This window comes from Bidens hawaiensis, unplaced genomic scaffold, assembly GCF_021521415.1.
Source record: "Bidens hawaiensis isolate Kalapana, Puna unplaced genomic scaffold, B.hawaiensis_p1.1 tig00079649_1, whole genome shotgun sequence".
NCBI classification, from domain to species: domain Eukaryota; kingdom Viridiplantae; phylum Streptophyta; class Magnoliopsida; order Asterales; family Asteraceae; genus Bidens; species Bidens hawaiensis.
In genome coordinates this window covers 20,313-39,383 of record NW_027503619.1, presented here as the reverse complement: position 1 = coordinate 39,383, position 19,071 = coordinate 20,313, and the positions used below count along the sequence as shown (strand labels likewise).

The 19,071-nt window shown below is 35.1% G+C and overlaps 1 protein-coding gene across 1 annotated transcript; it reads right to left on the bottom strand.

The window, feature by feature from the left end:
- Nucleotides 1-567: 567 nt before the first annotated feature.
- On the bottom strand, nucleotides 568-3,890 carry LOC143607144 (myb family transcription factor EFM-like). Its single transcript, XM_077082693.1, has 4 exons — nucleotides 3,669-3,890; nucleotides 2,411-3,019; nucleotides 2,171-2,247; nucleotides 568-1,214 (listed from the first exon to the last, which is right to left on the bottom strand). Exons 1-4 carry the CDS (start codon nucleotides 3,874-3,876, stop codon nucleotides 744-746), a joined length of 1,365 nt encoding a protein of 454 aa, XP_076938808.1. The 5' UTR covers nucleotides 3,877-3,890; the 3' UTR covers nucleotides 568-743.
- Nucleotides 3,891-19,071: the final 15,181 nt, after the last annotated feature.

Here is a 19,071-nt window from a genome sequence, read left to right as displayed (position 1 = left end):
CAACTTCCTATTACAACTTGACCCTTTATTATAAAATATAATCGTAAGTTGTGGTAGTGAAGAGACGATTATGTACAACAGTCTTTTTTATGGCATTTAAAGTCATGCACAAATGTAATATTGATTCTCTCAAATTTTTGCTTTGAAAGTGGTTTTGTATTGAACACGCATCTATATGAAAGTGTCCGTCTAGAATAATATACCAATCAAATATGCGTGATGCTGATTGAAAACCTGATAAATAAACATCCGTTCGATTCGAATCAACTTTTCTGAATAAAAGAATCGTAACTCGTGGCTCTCACTTGTCTAGCTATCAAGCATATAATGGACTAAAAATAGTTGTAACTACTTTCGAATTTATAAAAGATAAAATGAAAAGGCTGACTATGCTTCTTTACCGTTCCAATGTGTGAATTAGGTTATTTATCTTTTAAATAAATACTTTTTAATAAAATATCAAATGAAAAGGGCAAATTCGTCCATAAATTAAAGGTCCTTAGACCAATCAAAAGCCAATATTTTTGCTTTAATCATTAAAAAACATACAAATTTTGATTAAAAGAAAAACAAACAAACAATCACTTTTCTCTTTATGCCCTTTTTACCCCCTCACTCTCACACTCACTCTATATCTAAAATCTAAATATCTGATTTCATACCAACACAAAATTAATTAATCAAACTAATACTAAATAATTAATTAATTAGTTAATTAATTATAACTTATAATAATATTAACTCTAGAACTTTAGGGTTATCTCACTTGCATTACTTTCTTCACATTCTTCCCTTAACATCAATGCCTTAGTTTGTCCACCACTCTCCGCCTTCCAGCTGCCACCGCTCTCCGACTTCCCATCCTCAATACTCTCCGATGGGTTGCCGCCAGTTGTCGTTGTGCCACCTCTACCGTTAGACTCTTGCAAGCTTTGTGTTGAATGTGTTGAGTGCTTATACATGATGTTATTATTCTGGTGATGGAGCAAAGGTTGTGGTGGTGGCAGGACGGCGTTCGGGTAGAATTCTTGGGGTGTAAGGTAATGAGGGTTGTTGTGGGTGGTGTTAGGGTGTGTGGTGTAAAGGGTTTGTGTTCCGGCAGCGGTTGCGTATTCCGGTGGGACCCATATTCCGCCGAGGACCACCAGCTGCGGCGGTGGGTTGTTGGCTGATTGTGGGCTTGGACTTGGTCTTCTGGTGTGAAGTCTGTATTTCTGTCAGACAAAAAAACATAGGTTAGTTTGAGGAAATTAATGAAAGAAAAAAGGATTGAAAACAGGTGTACTTTATAAGAAAAACATAGTGTCATTGTCTGGTTTGTGTGAAATCTGAATATATGCTATTATTTATTTTACCTATATAAATTACTATTCATTCAAAAATTTACTTATGAGGGTTCAAATTTAAAAAAGAAAAAAATATTAAAAATTGTGTTTAGAAATAGAGTTTCATCGCTTTTTTTTTTTTTTTAACTTTACCATCTTTTTAATATCTTTTTATGTTTAACTCCTCCATTTCATCAATCTTTCTAAATTTATTCTCTAACCTATAGCATCCCCTCGAATTGTTAAAACCGGCTGCCTTCAACTGAAATTAATAGGTTTCAACATGTTAAATCTTAGCCGGTTCTTTCATGTGATAAACGTCATCTCTCTGGGTTCGATCCGGTTCAATTTTGAAATTATTGTATTTGTAATAACAAAAAGATGATGTTTTATTCAACTTCAATATTCCGGGTAGTTTTAGAAACATGTAATAATTTAAGAACAGTTTTCCAATTTAATAGTTTTTTGTTATGGTTTCAGGAACAGTGCATGGAAAGTAGGGATGGGCAAATTCCGGTACTGGTACCGGTTGATATCAATACCGAAATCGGTGCCAAAGTTTTGAGTTTCGGTATCAAGACCGGGACCGGTATTTCTCGAATTTTTTACCTTTGGTACCGGTACCGAACCGAAAATTTCTTTACCGGTATCGGTACAAAAAATTTACGATTTTCAGGACTAGAATTTTTGAGAATGAGGCTGGTCGGTACCGGTACCGTACCGATCTCATTCCTAATGGAAAGTATATAATTGAAGTAAAAATTTAAAGCTCAATAGCCCAAACACAAATATAAACTATAAATTACTTATTGTACTTTGGCACACACATCGAGAAAGATAGATACCTGCAAATGACTTTTGACTTCATCATTGGTCAAACCATCAACTTTCATAAGCTCCCTGATTTGTTTTGGAGTGGCAACTGAAATATTGTTTCCAATGATATCATATCAGATTATGATTTATTAATCATTATACAGTTATGAAACATCAAAAAATTTAACCTAATACGTTCATAACATGTATATTATTATTATTATTAGTATTATTATTCTAGTTAGAATTAATTTGATGAAAATATTTACCTTGAGAACCACCTAACATCTGAAGAGCATTAATAAATCTTCGGTGAAGATCCGGTGACCAGCACCGCCTTGTCTTCCTATGAGTCTGGGAACTCGCAGCAGTTCCAGGGGTAGCGGCCGCGGCGGTCATAGTACGGGCAGTTTGATTACTATCAGTAACATCACCATTACCACCTTTGATAGAAATATTCTCCCTTACAAAACTCTTGTTTTCTTCATGATTAGCATCTTTTTCACCGGAAGAAAGAGCTAATTCTGGCAACACTATTGCCTGAGTTGTGCATGATGAGTTTCTATCCTTTGAGAATGGGATAAAAGCTCCACCATCTCTATGTTTAGTGTTGAAGTTATTCTCACTCTCGGTTTGTGTAGGCTTTACATGATTATTAGCATCACTAATAGCGGTGGTGATGCTGGCGTTGGTGGTATTGCCAGCTTGGCTCCATAACTGCACGGAGGTCATCCAATTCGCCTTGTTATCGTTGCTCGAAAGAGATGCCTTTTCGAGTCCTTCACCTCTAGAATTCTTCACCGGAATGAATTCTTCAAGTACCGGTGAACCTTGATTTGCACGGTAGGTTTGTAGCTGTTGCCTTGATGTCTCCATGGCTAACAAAAAGGTTGAAAGTTAAATCAAGATAAAGATCAAAAGAATTAGGTTTGAATTTGAAATTAAGGGTAAATTAAGTATTGAACTATGTGTTACTTTTGAATGATCTTAGAATGTGAAAACTGTTAAAGAATACATTAAAGGTACTTAGGCATGTATAAAGTGAAAGACAAAAAGATTAAATCATCACATCTTATTAGCTTTAAAGATACGATTTTTCCTCATAGCCTTGCTAAAATTTGTATAAAATTGAATTCTGTTCATGGGTATTGCTTTGTGGCTTATAAATGATGATTTATTAGTCAAGATAGCAAAAGTTCTTTAGAAAAAATATAACTTACTAAAAATTATCTCTAAAACACATACATAAACTATACGGTTAAAAATTCATATGAGGAGCGTGTTCACTTGAGAACCTATAATATGTTGAGAACCACAAGAACCATATAATTTACTTGTACGTGATGACTTACATAGTCGTTATATTTTTCTCTCCCACTACTTTGATAATCTTTATATACAAGCATATTATATGATCCTTACTGCTCTCAACATATATAAGTCCAGAAATTAACATGCCCCTTATGGAGCAAGTTAATGGATATTCATAAGCATCAAAACTCAGATGAGGATAGAGGTGAATGATACCATTAGTGAGCAGTTGCATGCAAAGCGGAAGTTCGCGTTTGAAAGCATCGATCTTGAGTCTTTCTTCTTCAAGACGAGATAGGAACTGTTCGAGTTTTTGGGTTTGATCATGTTCATGGGTTACTTGTTGTTCACCTATTGTTTTCAAGAGCATGGAGTAGCTATGTGGTTTGCATTTGAGACTTAATTCTGAAGCTGCTGCCATCATTATTTTATGTATAAAACCTGAATCTTTATGTATGATTCAAGAATAGTGGTGTGGGAAAACCCTAACTAAAGAGAGGAATTTAATAGCTTGTTATGCTGGAACAAATATCAACAAGATAAGAAAGAAGGTTATATGCCCTTATTTTCTTTCTCTTTCTTTTTCTAGGGTTTGAAACACTCTAAGTAGGAGAAAAGAGAGAGTTACAGAGAACTAGGTTTTTTTGTGAACACAAGGAGGATCAAGAGGTGGATCGTCTTCTTTTAAGGGCAGAGTTCTATGGAGAATAAAGTTGGAATATTGAGAGAGAGAGAGAGAGAGAGAGATGAGAAAGAAAAGTAAAAGAAGAGAGAGATGGTAACCTCTTGCAAAGAACAAAGGCAAAAAATGAAAGCTTTATGTGGGATGAGAAGGGTCGAAGAGAAGGAATCAAGGATTGTCTGTGGGGTCTTACAATACGTGAAGGGTTATTAGCGGCAACAATATATTTTCGTATTTACACTAAAGAAATCTGAGCAAAATAGTGAGGATGAATTAGCAGCGACAACCGTTATTAATGGTGACAAGTGGGGTATCAGCGGCAACATTTGTCAGTGCTAATACTCCGCTTCTTTATAGTGATTGTTAGTCTCTTTTTTTTGTAACTTAGTCTTTTTTATTATCTAGTTCCATTCCCAGATGTATTTTGTTAAGCTATCGTCTTTGTATTTGTATGTTTGAGCCCGAGGCCTTCTAATCTTAGCCCATTGGGTCGTTAATAATAAAAATGCGCATGGCATGGCTTCACCGGCAAAAGGTGAAGCATACACATACTACAACAACCTTTTTGAAAAACTTATCAACTTTCTTACCAACTCTCTCTCTCTCTCTCTCTCTCTCTCTCTCTCTCTCTCACTCTCTTTGTTTCAATAACCGGATATAACCAAACACAAACAGAATCTGAGATCTCGGTTACACACAAGTGATTTCCGCTAACTTGGTGTGAGATTGATCCAAGAACATTGTTGTTTGATTCCGTGTCTAGGACCTATAATTGATATCAGAGCTTTCGGCTCTACTAGTTGAGATTCTTATGTTACAACCTTGGATTTCAGTCTTATTTTTGTGTTTGAGAGGTGTGTTTTGTGTAACTAAGTGTTGTTCGGGTGTTTAAATTGTAAGGCTAATAATTTGTGACTTGAGATATTAATATGACTAAACTCATTAAACATATTATGTATCACACCCCGTTAAGCGAATTGCGGAAGCGTAAAACGGAAATGCAACAGATACAACTGGTATCAAATATATTGTTCATAAAGAAACATTACTAACTAATTTATAATATATTACATTTTTCTAACATCTTTTACACACTAGGTGATACGATCAAACCGGTTCTTCAATTATTTTACTTCTAACTCAAATGCCCATCACATCAATCACCAATCAGACACGTAACGCACATGAAATTACTTCTCATATCTGATTACGTGAAAAGCATGTTAAAACAGGTCAACTACGAATAGTTGGTGAGTTTCATAAGTTTTAACGAAATCAGCTCTGCGCACCATACAGTCATAGTTTGTATGTACACGCGTATATAAGAAAATGTATTTACATTTATATATGTATATCTACGTCTTTGTATACAGATATGTATGTGTATAAGTTTATGATAGAGTTTGAAACTATGATAAGATCGTGGCTGTTCATTCGTACTTCGTGTCTTCATTTTCCAAATAAAATCAACCACTGTGGCCCCCTTTCTGCCAACAACGGTTCCACGTAAAAGCACCACTATGGTCCCTCTTCTGACCACAATGGTTTCATGTAACTCAAACATTACACATTGTACACACAAACAATTATTATTTTCTACACATAGAATTTCCTATGCTTATACACATAGTATGTATATATATATACACATAATACACACACACATATATATATAGTATTTATCACGTATTACTAATCACTATGGCCCCCCTTTCCGCCCACAACATATATAATCATAATATTTTCTTAACACTCATGTTATAATCAAGTTATTTCGTTTAATAAGTTGCAGTAGAACTTGGCTCGTAGGCCATACTCAACTTTGGTTTATAACTTGGCTCGTAGACCATACTCAACTTTGGTTTATAAGTTGCAGCAGAACTTGGCTCATAGGCCATACTCAACTTTAGTTTATAAGTTGTAGTAGAACTTGGCTCATAGGCCATACTCAACTTTAGTTTAGTACTATTGTGACCCCCCTTTCACCCACAATAGCCCCATGGCCATTACAGACCACATTATTCCCAAATTAGTTATGTTTAACATAACATGATGTGTTTGTATAAACATATTGTCACGTGTAATTTCATTATGTTTTGTCATTCGTACTATCTCCACTTAATATACCGATCAATGATAATAATCACCTTTCATCAGCACGTAATTAATCATTATGGTTGTAGGGACTTTTCATATATACATGTTCAGATAATCTATATCCTGAACCGTTTTCTGATAGATAATGTATATAAACAAGCTTTTCACCCCAAAGGTTTGTAAACAGTTTGAAAAGAGGGGTCATGAAACTCACGGTTTTGTAGGCACTTAGTGCGAGGTCAGCTCGGGGTTCGTTTCCCTTGCTATCACTTAGTCCCTATAATTAATATTATAATAATATTAATATTTTAATATTATTATAATCTCAGTACCAAACTAGGCTGTATAACTAATCTAGGTATAGCTGGAACGCCTAGAAAGTGGCAATATGCTTAGGTTGTGATGTTGTTCAATGTCTAATACTTAAAACCGAACTTGGCTCAGTTTCCCGTTTTCCCAGCTGGGCCAAGTTGTTCGTTTACGCGTTCAAAAAACAGTTATGGGGAATTAAGCTTCGGTAAATGAATTGGTTAATAAAATGATTAAGTTATAAAGAAAGATCACATATTGGGGTCTGTTTCCGTTTACTCAGTTTGATTTAAGAAGAAATGCGCACAACCTATCCGGATTGTCCAAGTTTCTCATAGAAAAGTTCATTTTTACTTAATGAATCCAAAAATATGATTTTTGATCACTTTTGGTGTTCTGATATTCCCGCAGGTTCGTTAGTCGCGAACTTGCCGGTTTTTATAAAAACTGAATTTGTTTAATCTTTAAATTAGCATAATTAGTTAACCGTTAATCATTAAATTATGAAAATTTAGCCACTTATCAATTAAAATATGTAGATATTTATAAAAATATTTCTGGAATTATTTACTGATTTATTAATTTATAAAAATTCATTTTATCAGCTATATTTCGCCTGAAATCGTCCGTTTATCCCAAAAAATTTCCAAAAATTCCACAAAAATTCCTGAATACTCAAATTATGTCCCAAAACAACTTGTATCAATTCCAGGATGTAAAAAGCTCGTGCAATATTCTTTTCGGCCCAAATTCGGCTATAAAAATTCACACGAACGCATATGCGCAAAACACCTTTAGATTTCTCCAATTGATCCCAAAATTCATATTTGATCAAAATACATCAAATATGAGTTCCTAGAAAAACTTCATAATTTTTGGAGCATTTTAACTATTTTTCCCCATTAAACGTCCCAATTCGGTAATAAATTCGCCAAATATTCTCGGATGGTCGAAAAATTACCAAATTTGAACAGGGACTCAATGACATGGTTCCTGATGTCCCTGAAAAATTTCAAGGCCTAATAATATGCATATCATAACCTTAACCTAAACAGCTCGTAAGCGAGTGTTTCGGCATTACCTTAGCGGTTTTGGTTCGTTTTCGCCTTTCTAATCAACTTTTCAAGCTCTTGTGCTCTTATGTAGGCTAGAACAAGTCCTATATCAGAAAACAAACAATTTTTCATCAACATAACAGCCCTTAACTTAGGGTTTCGGCTAGTGCACAAAAACGAACTTTTGAACCGTAAAAACGCCGTTTCAACCCTTTAATCCGTGTTTATGGACAAAAAAACTATTAAACCAGGTTCCTCACCATGTGTATGATCAAAACTTGTTTATGGACCATTTTTAGGGTTTTTACATGGTTAGGAATGATTTTTGGCAATCAAGCTATGTTTATATGGTATTAATCGAGTTTAAACGAGCCGAAAATTGATTATTTATGACATTTTTACCTAGTTTCTTGCTGGTTTTTGATGGAGAGAAGATGGTGTCCAGAATTCTCATGAAAAGGATGTCACAAAATATCTTAGGGTTGTTTAATATTTAAAGGAAAACCAAATTAATAATAAAAAAAAGTTTTATTCAACTTTGGCGGGCTGGGCTTGTTGGGCCCCCTTTGGGCCCACTGTTGGCCCATCAGTCTTGTTTTGCATGCCCAAACGTGAAATCCCGACCCCAAATTTATTTCGGGTTTGGTTTTTGGCGCTAAAAACTTATCGGGTGCATTAAACAGTGCAAAAACGAATGTTTTTCGGCTAGTTTTGTGTAAAATTATATAAACATACTATATGTTTGTAAAAATAAAAAATATTTTCACGGATCGCTTAAAACATTTCAAATAAGTGTTTGGTAAGTCTTTTTCGGCTTAACGGATGATACACTGCTTGGTTTGTAACTATCTTTCGCGTTTAAATCTATAGCGGGTAGTTAAACGAGCATGTTTTCGTTTAACTTGTTTGCTATCGTACTAAGGTCATATTACTAATATTTTAGCTTATATTAAACGTATAACACTTATAGATGGCCCCTCGGGATATCCGGTTCATAATCAGACCCGTTCGGTTATTCGTTTGCTTGTTATGCAATAAACGGTTAAACGCTTATTCGAGTTTGTAAGAACTAAGGTGTATCCGGTTTTGTCACGAATGTCACATTATGTCAAGAAAATAAAGTGGGCGATAAATCCAGATACGAGACGAGAGCTTCGGTGCACGCGTTTAACTTCAACGGGGAGAAGACCTTCTAGAGTGTTAATTGTTTGGTTATAAATAGAACACTTGTTTAATGTGTGTGTGTTGTATTGTGTAAATCACCCACCCAAGGGGAGATCACCTTGGGTGGGGTCAGTATGTTTATCATATATTTAATCTTTTGCAAACGATAATGAGATCGTTTCTTATTATATTATTCGTTTATTATTTACTCGATCGTTTGATTTACTGCACTCATCTCGAACGTTTATCAAGAACAAATCCGATCATTTGTTGGATCCAGTTTCGGGACGAGTTTTAACACTTTATTTAATGTTGATGATATTGCAGGTACACGATCGCCTACTGATGACACAACAAGGATCTCTGACTTAGACGACGATATCAATTACACACCATGCCCTGACATGGCAGTTCAGGAGGTTAGAGATCCGGCTCCCGAAGCTGAAGCAGTGATTACTATTGTTGCTAATACCTCACATGTGCCGAAGACCATGAAGAGGAAATGGCATTGTGTGAACAGCCGTGCAAGTGCCCATTATAGAAACTACCCTTACTACGATGACTCGCTTATCGTGTACGCCAAATTTCATGATGATAGCAAGTCGTGGGCTATATGAAGAGTAAACGAAGACCTCACATACAAGCATCACATTGAGATGCACACTCTATCTGAATTGTACATGAATTATTTCAGATGAGTTGTAGGTGGCGGTGTAGGAGAAAAGAGGAGGGAAGGTTGGTTCAAGCGACAGATGGATAGAGAATCAAGAGTCAACTACACCAACTTCAAGTTGAATAAAGGAAGGATGTTCAAGCATCCGGCTGAGATAGACCCAGCAACATGCCAACACAGAAAAGCTTGGAGATTCGAGATGCCTAGGGAAGGTCGGGAAATCTATGATGGAGAACCGTTCGAGCCCAATCTTCTCCATAACTTCATATGTTTGGGAGTTCAACAATAAGATGGGTGAAGTTGTGATCCAATGCTGACCCATGCATCCTTTGCGTGTGTTCGATGAACATGAAATGATGGGTCTCAGCAAAGAAGATATTTTGAATTTGTATCAGTCTCATTTACCTACTCTAGAAGATCATGGAAAGTAGAATACAAACAAGATAGTTGAAACTTTCAACAAGTTTGTTCAAAGACTTGTTGAGGATCAATTACAAGAAGATGGATGCTTAGAGTACGAGAGCGACTAAAGATGAAGACGGAAGACAATACTAAAGACTAGAGGGATATTGTTAGGCCCTATTATGTATCGTAAGTCTTTTGAATTATCTTGTATATTTACGTTGTTACGTAGCCATTATGTAATCGTCTTTTATCTTTTTTTTTTGTATGTTTGAGCCTAAGGCCATTGTAAACAAGCCTATTAGGCCAATGGAAATAATACATAGTGCATGAGACTTGCACTATAAATAGTGTAAGCTTCTTATGCACTCATAACCGTTTTGCCATACTTGTTAACCTTATCTCTTAACCAATTCTCCCACTTTTTCTTTTTGTTTTATATTCTCGGCAATAACCAAAAAACAACAAGATCCGAGATCTAGGTTACTTAAGGGCGATTTAGCCTTTAAGGAGATTGATCCAAGAACTTTGTTGTTTGATCCCATTTTAGGGCCTACATTTGGTATCAAAGCGAGTTTGAATCAACTTATTCAACTTTGTTCTTGATATTCGGATTCTATTTCCACGATTACTTGAACCGAGACGTTAATTTCTTAGGGAACGTTGAAGTTTTGAAAATAAAGTTTGAAAATCTTGGAAATAAAGTTGGTAATAATCGTGCTAGAAGTTTGTCTTTGTATATTCGGTGTTTCGGAACCGTTCTGCCATGCGCCGAAATTCCGGCGAGCCTACGGTTCTTCTCCGGCGAAGATTATAGAGATTGGAGATGTAAAAATCAAACTCCGACATTCAGTTTGGTGAGTGTCGGTTATCTCTGATTGTTGCAACTATGGGATGAAGACAGTGGCCAGTGGTCAACGGCTGTTTACTAGTGACTGTTGGCTTTGGAGGATGGTGGCAGTGGTTAACGGTAAAAGGGCATGACGGAGTTTAGTGAATGACTAGTGGATACGGTTTTCCATGGAGACCGTATCTAAAGGTCGGTCTACGGCTGATGTTACTAGGGTTGGTGTGTAGGGTAGTACACATGGCGGTGGCACGTGTTTCCAGTAGGCGGTGGCCGTGGTGATAGGGCTCTATGTCGGAGGTGGCCATAGCAACGGGGATGGTGACAAGAGCTGGAGAGTGATTGCTGGCCGGTGGTTATTGGTGAAGACGGCGGCTTTCCGGCCACTGGTTTACGGTGGTTGTGGCTGTGCCGATGGATCGGTTTTCTGGCAAGGGTTTTGACGACGGTGCTAGGGTTTCAGCAAGGCTGGAAGTCATAGATGATGATGGTGCTAGTGGTGACGGTGATGCTAGCATGAATGACCTGGGATGATGGAGCATGACGGTGGTGGCTGTAGTGGCCGGAATCCGTGTTCTGGCAAGTAATAGTGAAAGACAATGACGTTTGAATTGATAGCCGTATATGGTGGTTAAGAACCAGAATGCGTTTCCAGCGACATCTCTGGTGGGTGATGGAATTCCAACTGAATTTCGGTGACTGGTCACCGGTGACCATTTCCGACAGAGGCCATAGTTGGTGATTGCTGATGAGTGTTGCAGCTAGGGTTTGCTATAACCCTTCTCATATTGGGATGCATGTTGGTATATACCTACTTTAAATTAGGCTTGATGGTTTTATTTGGGCCTGGTTCATGTTTGAGATTTATATTGGGCTATTATATGAAGAGTGGGTTCATTATTTGGGCCATTTCAAGAAGTAAATATCTTTCGAACCAGACGCAAATTTAAGTTCCAACCAAATTTTTGGTCGAGCAAAGGGATTACTGATCAGGTTGACCAAACTAAAGAAAGTCAAAATTATCGGGTTTTTGTTATTGTTTAACCGTATTCAAAGTTTGTTATTTTTATATTAATTTCAAGGCATTTGAGAAGTTAGTGGAGAATTTTGAACAAATTGGATATGAATTTGGATTTAAGGAAGAAATATTGAGTTTTGTCATTTGATCGTTGAATCCGGTAATCCGAAATCGATTTAGGAATATTCATGCTCTTCTCAACCTATATTGCTTAAGATCCGAGATGGATAAAGAAACCGGAATTTCTTCATGAATGAATTAGGTGGGTCATACCTTGAGGGGATGAATTGAAATGAAGAGGCTTTGGTTTATCGGGTGATTTGTGAAGATACGAGATACGGTTTGACAAAGTTAATATCACAAGTCAAGGGGGTGATTGTAAGGCCAATAATTTGTGACTTACGATATTAATATGACTAAACTCGTTAAATATATTTGGTCAAGCAAATAAAGTGGGCGAGAAATCCGGATACGAGATGAGAGCTTCGGTGCATGCATTTAACTTTAACGGTGAGGAGATCTTCTAGAGTGCTAGTTGTTTGGTTATAACTTGAACACTTGTTTAGTTTTATGTGTGTGTTGTATGGTGTAAATCACCCATCCAAGGGGAGCTCACTTTGGGTGGGGTCGGTTCATTTATAATATGTTTAATCTTTTGAAACCAATAACGAGATCGTTTCTTATTATATTTTCATTTATTATTTACTCGATCGTTCGATTTACCGCACACGGCTCACACGTTTATCAATAACAAATCCGTTCGTTTGTCGGATCCAGTTTTGGGACCTACATAAACCTTTAAAACTGTCAAAAAGTGTGTTTATGTAAAGATCTGTACATAGAATAGTGGATTGCGTGCATCTCCGGAAATTCGATTTGCATCGCATTTAAGAAATTCCATTCGAGTCGCATTCCGAAATTCTGTTCAAATCGCATTTGGAGAAACAAAGCAAATCGCATTTTAGAAACCAATCGAATCACATTTCCTAAAGGAATCAAATCGTATTCTGTAAACGAATAGAAACGCACTTCCTATGCGATTCAATTGAACTTGTTGTTTCTAACAGAATTTTCAACTTTTCAAGACTGTTTTGGTTTGATAATATGTTTGTCAAGATGTCTCACGATCCTAAGATATTTAAGAACTTTTTAATGCTTGAAAATGAGGTCGGGTCCTCGACAAAACCTCCTAAGCTATTTGATATTTGAAAGTAATTTTGATGAATTCAAATGGAGATTCAATAACTATTGAGGATGACTAACTCTGTAGGATCCTATTACGTTGTTTAGTCTTTTGTATTTTTTTCATTTTTGTGGTCGGTGGTATTTTTGTTTTCATGTGTCTCTTATGTATGTTTGAGCCCGATGCCATGTATTGTTAAGCCCATTGGCCTGTAAATAATGAAGAATATGCATGCCATGCTTTTCCTATATACAAGAAAGCATGGGCATGCATACACAAAAAAACAAAAACTTTTGGAAAATACCATATTTATTATACCACCAACTCTCCATCTCTCTCTCTCTCTCTCTCTCTCTCTCTCCCTTTCCATTTACATAAATAAACCAAACATTACAAGATTCGAAATCTCAGTTCTATACTAGTGTTTCCGCTAGCTAGTAGTTGAGATTGATCCAAAAACATAGTTGTTTGATCCCGTATCTTGGACCCACAATGCATTACTTAGATCCATTGAGAATGGACCTCACAAGCCTACCAAATATACTGAAGATGGACCGGTTGAAATTCTTATTGAGAGCTACTCTAAAACTGACAAGAAACTGATACTTGCTGATAAAAAGGCTTATGGTGTACTCAGCGTGTGCTTGTCAACTGATATTGCTCAAACATTAAGAGAATGCACAACTGCTAACGGGGTATGGGATGCCTTGGTTGAGAAGTTTGAGGGTAATCTAGACATGAGAAACAGTCGGAAGGAAATGTTAAGAGGAGAATTCAACATGTTTAATCACGTTCAAGGAGAATTAGTTGGAAACCTCATTAGTAGATTTGAGAAATTGATCATCAAAATGAGAAGTGCTAGAATTAATTATGACATGTCAGAAATAAATAGCAAGTTGTTGAACTCATTGCCCTACACATGGAATAGTAGTGTGACCATGATTAAGAGAACAACTAATCTGAACACTACTATTTTATTTGACTTGACCTCCGCCATCAAGTCATTTGAGACGGATGGCAAACTCAGATTGAATAATCATGCCAGTTCTTTTAACAATGTTGGGGTCTCTACTGGTTCAAGAATCAGCACAGCTTCTCTCAGTCAATCCCATCCAACTGTTTATCTAGTGAATGGGGTGAAAGTGTATATTGCTCAGTCTGATCAGAATATTGCCTTCAAATCATCCATGAGTCAGTCAGAATCGGCAAAAACCAACTCCATTCAAGACGCTATCGTAAAGCTGTTGAGCAAGCTCTTAAGGCTCATGGGATCCACAAACCGTCAAGCAACAAGACAAGCAGTTCTAGCCAACCCACCACTCAAGTTGATGATTCTCACATTGCTCTATTAAGCGCCTTTATGGCTAGTCATGAGCAGCTGCTACAAGGAAACTTGCTGCCTCCATCTTTTCAACAAGGAGATATTCCGGAAATCAACAAGAAAGATCTTGAAAAAATGGAAATCAAGTACCACATGTCCATAGCAGTTCATAGGGCTACAAAATTTATGAAGAAGTATGGAAAGAACAGCTTCAAGGATTCTAACAGTAAGTACATTGGATTTAACAAAGACAAGCTCCGCTGTTACAAAAGTAATAAGATGGGGCTCTTTGCGAGAGAATGCACAAATCCGAGACAGGTTGCTGGTGACGTAAAGATTAATGATGTGTCAGATAGTGATGTGGGAAAGTAGAATGACAAAAGGCCAACTGGTCAAAATAGTTCATCGGGTTAAGGGGTTTCAAGGATCGGTTATGGGAACTTTGGTCCAAGAAGCTCAAACTAAAGGGCCCTAGTCACACAGTCTACTGAAATTGCCGAGCCAGATTGGGAGGCTTAATTTGTCGAGATGATAAACCCGTTGAATTTTTCCGGGATGGCATTCGTGGATGGAAATCAAACCTCAACAAGCTCTGCTTCATATATATCACGCACCTGTTTGTCAGTTAAAGTTGACGGTTAATATCTACACTCAATACAATATACACTCGTATTGTATATACGGTAAATGTAATGCATGAGTACTTCATATGTGTAATTATCTATTGCATTAGTAATGCATATATCTAATGGGGTGTTACTTTGAAATTATAAATATTGCATATATGTAATAGTGATGATATGTAATACATTTATAAACTCTATAGAGCATATTGTCATGTCCCCCTCGTTTTCTTCGTCAAGCTCATATTCCTCATCCAAATTGTCGCCTTTTTCAATTTCCTTGACCTCGTCTGGTTTCTTTTCTAATACATCATTTTCTTTTTCTTTATACCTTCTTTTTTTTAAGATCTTCATCATCTAATTATAAGCTAAAGTAAACAGCTAATATTATGAAGTAAAATTGTAGTAATACAACAATATTGCATATATGCAATACATTAGAAATACATATATGTAACATAGTAGTGTTGCATATATGTAATACAACAGTATTGCCTCTCATAAAAAACACAATACAATATGTTTTGAAGTTGTACTTTGTTTACTGTCTCGTTATCTTCATGTCTGTGACATAATACAATAGTACTACATTTACACTATCAACATGATTTTTAAATATACTACATATGTGTGTCAATAATAAATACATGGGCTACATTACATTGTTATATTCAAACATATTACACATATGCAGTATAACTAAAAATTACGCTAACATTATTACTTTCATCACATCTACACTGTATATATGTGTTTCGTATATGCAATACATCATTATTGCATATATGTATTGCATAAACATTGCATATACATGTAGTACATCAGCACGGCATATATGTAATACATCGGCACTGCATATATTTAATGCATATGCACTACATATACATAGAGTACATCAGTAGTTCAACACTACGTATATGTTTTACTTGACAAATAGCGTAAAACAAATGATTTGATATCAATTGCACATCATTCATAGCTTAAGTCTATAACAGTGTACAAATTAATGTTCGTCGACGCTATACTGTTCTCCGGTTTAACAAAAAAAGAAAACAAAAATAGAGTTATCGAACATGGTAACCTTTGTTTGTGATCGATTGTTGTGTAATACTCCTCATCGATGAGATAATGTGTGAAATTGGATGGACAAGCATTTACCTAGTATTGTACTACTGATTTGTGCTTAATATCGCAGCAAATTTGGAAGAACTAGACAATCGAACTCGCAAATCTGAAGAACCCTAGTTATTGGCGAAGATGCAGGGAGTGATGGTTTGCACGAGAGAAGAATGAATGGTGCTTTAGATTTTGGTCAATTCCAGATTTACCCTTCCTGTTGTAAAAAACCCATCTATTTTTGTTTTCCCTTTCTTTGTTTTTTAACCATTGATCAATTAAAATCAAAGGTTAAAAATGAGTTCTCTCTTCACACCACCCCTATATATATATATATTGGGTAATTTGCAAATTGAGGACTATGAGAACCATTTTGGACCACTAAAAAAACCTCTAAAAAAATATTTTAAAAATTATAAAACAAAAAAAAAATTTAAAAGTAAAAAACCAAAATTCTTATATTTCACTCCGATTTCATAAAAAAATTAATTTGTATTATACCTATACACATGCGTATAATTTCAATTAATCTCTAGTTGCGTAATGTACACATATGAACATTATCATTTACCTTAAATTATACGTATATGTATAAAAAAACATGTGTGTACATATATGTACATATTATACATATATGTATAATTTATCTAAACCGAGTTTTTTTTATAAAACTGTGATGATAAATAAGAATTTAGGTTTTTCTTATTTTATTTTTTGTATTTTTTTTTGTTTTATGATTTTTTTTTATTTTTGGGTTTTTTGTGGTCCAAAATAGTTCTCATGGTTCTCAATTCCCAAAAAGTTCTCACATGATCCTGATCCTACTTATATATCTATCTATATATATAATTTCGTACATAAAAATCCTACGTGTCGCGATGTGGTTACTCTCAACCCTCTCTCAAGCCACCAGATTGCTTCATTCCTGAATGTTGGCTTCTTATGCGTTTAACCTAAATTCGTGGGTGGGTCTTACCAAACCCGGATAATTCTTAAACGGGTTATGACATCACATTTATTTATAAAACTTTTCATTATCGAACAATAATTTTCGCGGGTCATAGGTCACACCAAACACGGATAATTCTTAAACGGGTTATAACATCTCAATTATTTGTGATACCCCTTAATCATCAAGCAATAATTTTCACGGGTCATGGGTCTCACCAAACCCAGATGACCCTTAAACAGGTTATAAGATCTCATTTATTTGTGAAAACTCTTTAAACATTAAATCTTAATACAATTTCTCTCATCTACATATGCTATCTCGCCGGTCTATCCCCTCAATCACCGGTTTACTTATGATTACCACCCACCATCGTCAACCTCCCCACTCATGCATCAACCACCATCGTAACCTACATTAACCGCCCCTTTTCCTCAAGACAAATATTTGTGTTCATGTTTGTTCGTTTTAAAAAAATCAGCATATTCGTGTCCGTTTGTGTTGTTTCATTAAAAATCTAAGAAACCTACACATCTCAATTGAAAGAGCCCTAACGTCAAATAAATATAATTAACGTAACAAACTACTATATACGTATTAAATTAAAACAAAGATACGTTAAAAAATAAACACATCATTACAAAATATAAAAATAGCAAAACGATTAAAAACAAAAACCTAAAACCTTTAAAAGCTCTTTGGTTGCTCCCTATATTTTCTCAAGCCACCAGATTGATCTATTTGTAAATGGAGGCTTCTCATGTATTTGACTCGAATTCACGGGTATGTGTCTCAACAAACCTAGATAGCCCTTAAATAGGTTATAATATCTGATTAAATTAAAAATTAATCTCACCAAGTATCTGATATGAAAATCGAATAAAATAAGGATATAATAAAAATTAATTTTTGATTTTTTTAAAAAAAGGATATTCGAATTGACTTTACATCAAAATAACGTCTCAAGAATATGTGTTGGATTCATATTTATAATGGTGGTTTGGGGAGGTTGATAATTGTGGATGGTAATCAGAAGTTAATCAGTGATGGAGAATATGTAGAGGAGAGAAATTAAATTAGGGTTTTATGTTGAAAAAGTTTCAAAAATTTATGTATCTAACACTTAATACATATATATTTGTTTGTTACGTTCACTATATTTTTTTTAACGTTTGTACTCTTTCAATTGAGATGCGTAGATTTTTTAAATTTTTAACGAACGAACATAACTAAACACGAACATGTTGATTTTTTTAAACGAACAAACATGAACATAATAAACAATTTTATAGCAAAATAGTAAGCGGTCATGGGTCTCACCAAACCCAGATAGCTTTTAAAAGAGTTTTAACATCTCATTTTTTTTAAACCATTTCATCATTAAACGCTAAGTATACTATTAACTTACTAATAATAAAAAAAATTAAAATAAAAAAATATAAATATTATAATAAAAAATGTAAAACAACCCCGTAATACGGAGGATACAATATAGTGTGTGTGTGTGTGTGTGTGTGTGCTATGTAATAAATGATATTATTAGATGAAGAGGCAAGATTAATTTAGATTAAATTTCAATAAACTTTAACTTTTTAACTTATTAAATATATAAGATTATTTGAAAAGGCAAATTAACTATTGATGTATGCTAAGTGTTTTTGTTAACTTACACGAGCGGGGTTCTTTAACCATTTAAAATATCAAACATGGTTTATACCAAACCAGTTTATGATTTGAATGAGTTCCGGTCCACGGATTGGTTAAAAAAATTAGACATTTACAACTTCTTTTTCAATTGACTATTTAATCGATCAATCAATTATGCTTATTTGTCATCTTAAAAATCCACGAAATATAAACACTAGACTATATGTTTTGGTTTTTTAGGTGGATAAAACAACTTATCTTTGGAATAAAAATGTTAGGCATTAGCACAATATTATATGATAAATTGACTTTGTGTATTCTCTATTATTGAAGATTTAAAAAAATATAGATTTCTTTAGTGAGGAAGGTATACTTTCACTGAAAAATGAGATCGTTCAAGAAATTATCAATCTCTTGCTATCCATGTTTCTGAGAGATAAAAAAATATTATCATTATCTAACAACGTTCTTGGATCAACCTAACTTAGTGCTAGCTGAAATCACACTAAGTAACCTAAGAGGTCTCGGATCTT